Here is a 7,004-nt window from a genome sequence, read left to right as displayed (position 1 = left end):
AAAAAAACAAACAAAAAAACTTCACAAAGTTGTTTAAAGAAAAAAAAAGCTTGAGGCATTATACTTCCAGATTTCAAACTATACTATGAAATTTCAAACAATGCCATGGAATCAAAATAGCATGACATTGCCATCAAAACAGCACATACATTGATGGGACAGAACCCAGAGAGCACCCCAAAATAAACCCACAGTCAACTAATTGACAAGGAACCCAAAAGTACTCGATGCAGAATAAATAGTCTCTTCGGTGAATGATGTTGGGAAAACTGGACACCCCCATGCAAAAGGATAACATTGACCCCTTATCATCTACCACTTGTAAAAATTAACTTGGAAGTGGATGAAAGAGTTCAATGTAAGACTTGAAACTGGAAAAACTTCTCCCCATCATCACAGATTTTGTGAATGTGCTTAGTGCATATGATCTCAAGGAATTGCAAACTCTTATTGTTGACATGAACAAAAAGGAGAGGAGAGGCCTTCTGGCACTGTGCTGAGGGGGTTGGGATGAGGGCAGCTTTGAAGTTGGCAGCACGAAGTGCAGCACCAAGTGCAGTTTTTTGCACATCCTGGGGGACAAGTGTTGCAAACATCAGTCCTAGGTGGGATGTGGCTACATGTCAAAGGTGATTCAGGATGACCCACCTTTGGGTTCCCTTGGGTAAACCTATACAAGACTCTACACTATAAGTCAGGAAGGAGAATGTTTTGCAGGCTCCCTGGGGAGGTGTGAAGCGCCCCAATGCCGGTCACCAAGTATGGCCTGAGAGCCCAGAAATGAACGAAGCTCCCTGCTGCCCAAGAGCTCCGTCCTAAGATCTCTTGATGTCCATCATTGTCCCCTGTGGGATCCCCAGCACCCAGCAGAATTCATGACACATAGTAGGGTTAGTGGACTGAATCAATTTCACCATTTCCGATATGACCCTCAAAGGATTTAGGATGTCTTTTGGTCCTTAAGAGTCTTCTACAGCAGAGATTGTGAACTTGGAGTCCAGAAAGCCCCTGAAATTGTATGCAAAATAAAAGCATGAAGAAGATTTTCTGGGGAAGGGCCCACAGTGACTATTTATCACATTCTCTCGAGTGTACAAGACTCCCATAATTGAGAAACACCAGGGTAAATGAAGAAGCAAGCGCCCCTGGATAGATAATCCTAAACCATCAGCATTCCATTGAAAGACAACATTGCAGAACCAGAGGGCCTTTTGGAACGGTTCATGAGTGGGAAGCCTTGATAGGACATGTAGGAGGCCCCTTGTCCTTTATCTTCTGTCACTCTTATAAACGGAATGGTCAGAACACTGCAGTACTTATTTTTTAAAATTTTTTAAAAATTAAAGTTTATCGGGGTGACAATTGTTAGTAATGAAGTGCTTATTCTTGCAATGTACTCTGATGCAGCTCTTTTGTTTATTCAGCCAACATGAACTCAGGCCCCACTATGCACCAGGCTCTGTTCTAGATGCTGGGAGACATGGTTTCTGTCCTCCCAGTGGAGAGGACACATAACAAACCACCCATTGAATGAGTCGGTCTTACCTCTGTATTCTCCAAGCCTCGTTCAGTGCCCAGCACATAGTAGGAGCTCAATAATGAGCAGCTGCCTTGGGCAGCAGTACAGAGTGATGGTCAAGTCTCTGGAATTTGGAATCCAGAAAACCTGAGTTTGAATCATAGCCTATCCAGTTATGTGTATGTGACTCTGGGCAGTTCACGTCATCTCTCGGAGACTGAATTTCCTCATGGGTAGTATGGGACTTACCCAACAAGGTCCTGTGGGGGTTTTAAGGAGCTAGTCCATGAAAAGAGCCTGCACATGCTAAGTGCTCGACAAGTTGTAACTATTGGAGTTAATATTGTCACCATAATGTCAACGAGCCCTGGTAAACACCCCGATCTCCATTCATTTTCTGGAAAATAACTGATCACACACAAATCTTTTTTTATCAAACTAGGATGCTAGGTTTTAGGTGGGTGTGGAGCACTGCCTAGCAGAGGAGAAAGGAAAATTGTCAAAATGTCACAGAGACATATTAAGGGCATGTATAGGATGTCCCAGTCTTTAAAATAGGAATATATATGTGTGTGTGTGTAATATATATATATATATATATATATATATATATATATATATATATATATTCAAAAAATGCCCCAATACAACGTGACCACAAATCTAAGTCAATTTTTCCAATGTGCTAATAATAAATATTTCCCAGTGAGAAAATGAAAATTTGTTGAGGTTGTCCTGCTTACATAAACTTTAGGGAAATTAAATATGCACATATACTATTTATTGGTTTCGATACAACTATGTTTTGAAATGTTATATGACTAATAGATAAGAATTGCTCTTTTCAACTTTCATGTTTCAAAAACTATTTTTTACTCAAACTCTTCACAGCATCTCCAACATAAGTGTATTTCTCATCTCCAAGGCAGTTTTTGAGTCTTCTAAGCCAGTTTTCCAGGACCCACCATCTTCCCTTCCAATTGGAAGAATGGGAGAGTGGCCTTTTTGAGTATTGACATTTTTTTTAAAAAAGATTTTATTGGGGAATTGGGGAAGGGGAACAGTGTTGGGGAATTGGGGGAGGGGAACAGCCAAATTGTTGTCCTTCAATCTTAGTTGTGGAGGGTGCAGCTAGCTCAGCTCCCAAGTCCAGTCGCCATCCGGCAGCCTGTTGGCAGCTTGCGGCTGCTCAGCTCAAGGTGCCGTGTTCAAGCTTAGTTGCGGAGGATGCAGCCCACCATCCCATGCCGGAGCCAAACCGGCAACCTTGTTGTTAGGTGCTCTCTCACCAGCTGAGCCATCCTGCCTCCTGTTGGCAGCTCAGTGCAAACTCAGCTCGGGTGCAGCTCACTGGCCCATGTGGGAATCAAACTGGCGACCCTGTTGCTCAGAGCTCGCACTCTTTACCAACTGAGCCACTTGACCGGCCCTGAATATTGACATTTTTGACAAACCACAGTGATGCATTCATGTGGCATTAGGATATTTTCAAAATGCCTCTCTAGGTGGGTGTTTGTGACCTTCACAATATTGATGAGATTCCTATTTCAAAGGACTGACTGTTAAAACACTTGTGTACACTGCCAGCCCCACAAGCAAACTTAAGGTCGTTTTTCAGGAATAATTGCCTAATCTGAGTTTAATTTTCTGCCACTTGTTTTACTGATTTCATAGGGTCACCTCTTTAGGCCTCCAAAATTCACATTAATTGAGATCTTTTAAGCCATTGTGTCTTCCCCAAACTGTCCTTTGTTCAAAATCAAACCCTTAAGAGAACCACCAGGGAAAGCTTTTTAAAGACTTCCTCTTTCCTGTGAGTTATTAGGGATGACAAACATAAAAAATAAAAACAAAGGGTTGGTTTGCCTTTGCTCTTAGAAGAAAGAGAGCTCAGTCCATCCCAGGTCCCAGGACTCCTCAGGCTCAGCCCAATCCCCAGCCCCCTCACCCAGACATCAGCCCCTCCGGACCCCAGGGGCAAGCACCAGCTAATTCCAAGTGGGGGGCGGATCCAGTTCCAGTAGAGGGTGGGGTCTACTCTTCCGTGCAGCATACAATGAGGCTTGGAGGGACATCTGCGCCAGGACACTCCGAAAAATGCTAGAACGGAGAGAGACTGGGGGGAGAAGCAAAGCGGTGCTCATTCGTATCTCCCAGCCATTTTTCTTGGCAGCCTTCAACAGAAAGAGGAAACGAGCTCTGCAAACTCAGTTTCGATTTCTCAAATCTTACGTGGCAGGGAGGACCCAGCAGGAGAGCTGGCTCCTGAGCATTAAAAAAGCTGGACAGAAGCAGAGACTTATTCAAAGGGGCAACCTGGTCTTGCAGAAATGGAACCCTCTCAGGACCTGTATGAGACCCCTGCAGACAGACTTGACGCCTTTGTAGAACAGAGCCTGCAGCCCCAGAGGGACTGGAAGGAGGAAGTGCAGGATGCCTGGGAGAGAAGCCAGCGGTTCTTGAGGGATCTGTGCTTCCATGATGAGCTGGTTGGAGACCAAGAAATCAGAGTGCTGAAGGTGGTGAAGGTGAGCACTTGGGGGAGACCCTGGGGGTTCGAATCCCAGCTCTGCCGCTTTGGAGCTGTGTGACCTTGGGAGAAGGGTCATTTCATCTCTCCCAGTCTCAGCCTCCTCCTCTTTAACCCAATTTGTTATCAGGAATAAATGAGATAAAGTGTGGGAAAGTGTTTTGGGTTTGTTTTTTCTGGTGTACTGAGATTAGAATTTAATCATGCTTGGTGGTAAGTACAGAAAAATAATTCAGATCAAGAGGAATGTAATTTGTCCCTCTGGAAATACCATTTCTCTTTGGACCAGGGTTCACAGTTAAGGATTTGTGCCACATAGTTCAAGGAGGCAGTTGTGTGGCTGCTCACTCTTTTGTGACCAGTGCTTAATTTTGGTACACTTATTGAGAAGCTAAAGTTGTATCTTTATACTTTATATATTAAGATACCAAATAGCTATATAGTCTTGCAGCTAGAAGGCCTTTGGCCATGATAGTTCAAAGTTTTAAGATTAATGTGATTTCCCTTTGTGCTAAAAAACCGAATGCAAGAAAACATTTGTAAAATCAGATTGTTGTTTTGTCTTAAACAATGCATTAGAATTTTTGAAAAATGGAATTGGAGCTTGAGAACAGAGAAAGGAGACAAAGAAGATAATAAGTATGATTCTGCAATTCAAAAGCATAAAGAAAGCCCAGTAGAACATTTCTAAACACTGGGGTTGTACTTGTCTCCTGGGAAGGAGGCAACTTAGGTCGTGGTGGGGAATAAGGGAACTGACAAAGTTCAAGTTAAGAAATGAGTAAGTCTGTATGTATGCCAAGCCACGGCATTTGATGTAGTAGTCAAAAACTTTTGATAGCAAAATGTAAGGTAGTATTAGTACATAATTGATTTTAATTATATATTTTAAAATTATATAAATCCATTAAGCATGAATAGGAGGAAGTACAATGTTTTTAATGGAAAGGCTTTTGTTTGTTTGTTTTTATTTTACTTTTTTTTGGGGGGGGGCAGGCTTTCAATACATTATGATCTTGCCTCTGAGCCTGCACATTATTTTACTTTTTTATTAGTTTCAGGTGTACAAAGCAATGTAATAGTTAGACATCTAAACCCCTCATAAAATGATAACCCACCCCCCAAGCTACTACCCCTCTAACATCGTATATAGGTGTTACAATACCATCGACTATCTTTCCTATGTTGTACTCCACATCCCGTGACTATATATACCAATATATTTAGTTAGAGTTGACAGTCAATATTATTCTACTTCAGCTTCAGGTATATATTGCATTGGGCTCAGTCTATGAAGTTATTCCCCTGCTAAGTCCAGTGCCCATCTTTACATGATCTTTACAACGTCGTTGATTATATTCCCCATAGTGTATTAACTACCAATTTGTATTTCTTAATACCTTCACCTTTTTCACCCTGCCCTCAACCCTACTCCCATCTATCACCCTGATAAATCTGGCCTATCTGGCACCATACCTAGTTATTACAATATTGTAGACTATATTCCTTGTGCTATACCCTACATCCCCATGACTACTGTGTAACAACCAATTTGTACTTTGTAATCCCTTCCCCATTCACCCATCCTTAACCCCCCTCCCATCTTAAAGAAGTCCCTCTAAGATTCCTTGTGATACTGGTTTGTTGGTGATGAATTTCTTCATCTTTTTCTTGTCTGGGAAGCTCATTATCTGTTCTTCAATTCTAAATGACAGCTTTCCTGGGTAGAGTAATCTTGGTTGTATGTCGTTGCTTTTCATCACTTGGAAGATTTCCTGCCTGCAAAGTTTCTGTTGAGAATTCAGCTGCCATCTTATGGGGGTTCCCTTGTAGATAACTAACGGCTTTTCTCTTGCTGTTTTTAAGATTCTCTCTTTGTCTTTAACCTTTGACATTTTCATTATGATATGTCTTGGTGTGGGCCTGTTTGGGTCCATCTTGTTTGGCACTCTCTGCACATTCTGCAGCGGAGAAGGGGGAGGGCTCAGCAAAGAAACAATGACCTCCACCAGCTCCTCCATCTGGGAGAAAGCCGCCTCTCCAGTCCCTGTCAGGAGCCAGACAACTCGGTTCCGTGGGAAATTGTTGTTTTTGTTTTTTTGGTTTTTTTTTGTAGAGGGCAGTGTCATTGGCCCTCATATGTGGGATCCGAACCGGGGCCCTCTGGCGTCCCAAGCCAGCTCCCAACCATCGCGCCACTCGGCCGGCCCGTGGGAAATTGTTTTTAAACAGTAAATTATCCTAGGAATCTGACGGGTGGTGATTATCGTAATTGACAAGAGAAAGTTTCTGAGATGTTCTAAATTAAACCACAGCACCTGAAGAGTGAGAGAAACAGACAGAAATAATTAATATCTGTGGGCCAATTAACAAAAGACTGCTCACGTTCCTGAATGTATGTTGAAGCTTTTAGTCAACCTCCAGGCGTCTATGAGCTGATCACTAGATGCCTCCACGTCCTGCCTATGCATGAACTTTCAGGACTGTTGCCTGGAACCCATCAAAAGTAGTACATATTTCTTCCTTCCAGACTGTGCTCATATCATACTAAACTGCCCCTGTTTTGCCTTTTCCCATCCCCGTTATCAGTAGCCAATGTAAATTCATTCAAAACAACTTACGTCTTTCTTCCCCAAGATATAATGTATAAAAATGCTTGTTAATTCCAGGACTATAGACATGCTTGTCTTTTCCACTGAAGAGTTGCTGTTGGTGGTCTGGGCTTCATGCTCCTGGACCGGGTCCTTTACTGGCTAGCATATGGCTTAAAAAGGCTTTCAGCCATAGAACTCAAGGTTTTGTTTAACATAATCATATTCTATTATTATTATTATTATTATTATTAATTATTATTATTGGATCCAGCTCTCTGAGTGCCAGGGAGTCAAGTGAAATATGGGTAGCAGGTCTCTATAAAATTTATGGTTTTGGGGCCGGTCGAGTGGCGCGATGGTT

General features: G+C 42.4%; 1 protein-coding gene across 1 annotated transcript in view; it reads left to right on the top strand.

Moving 5' to 3' along the window:
• The first annotated feature begins 3,110 nt into the window (after window positions 1-3,110).
• The window catches only part of LOC109386218 (2'-5'-oligoadenylate synthase-like protein 2), a 19,477-nt gene continuing 15,583 nt past the window's right edge, over window positions 3,111-7,004 (top strand). The window contains exon 1 of the mRNA XM_019649162.1: window positions 3,111-4,047. Coding sequence (XP_019504707.1) covers window positions 3,850-4,047 — 198 coding nt within the window. The 5' untranslated portion in view covers window positions 3,111-3,849. The remainder of the gene's footprint in view (window positions 4,048-7,004) is intronic.

The sequence above is a fragment of the Hipposideros armiger genome, unplaced genomic scaffold (assembly GCF_001890085.2).
Source record: "Hipposideros armiger isolate ML-2016 unplaced genomic scaffold, ASM189008v1 scaffold_129, whole genome shotgun sequence".
NCBI lineage: Eukaryota > Metazoa > Chordata > Mammalia > Chiroptera > Hipposideridae > Hipposideros > Hipposideros armiger.
Note: the sequence above shows the minus strand (reverse complement) of the source record. Positions and strands in the feature narration are given on the sequence as shown.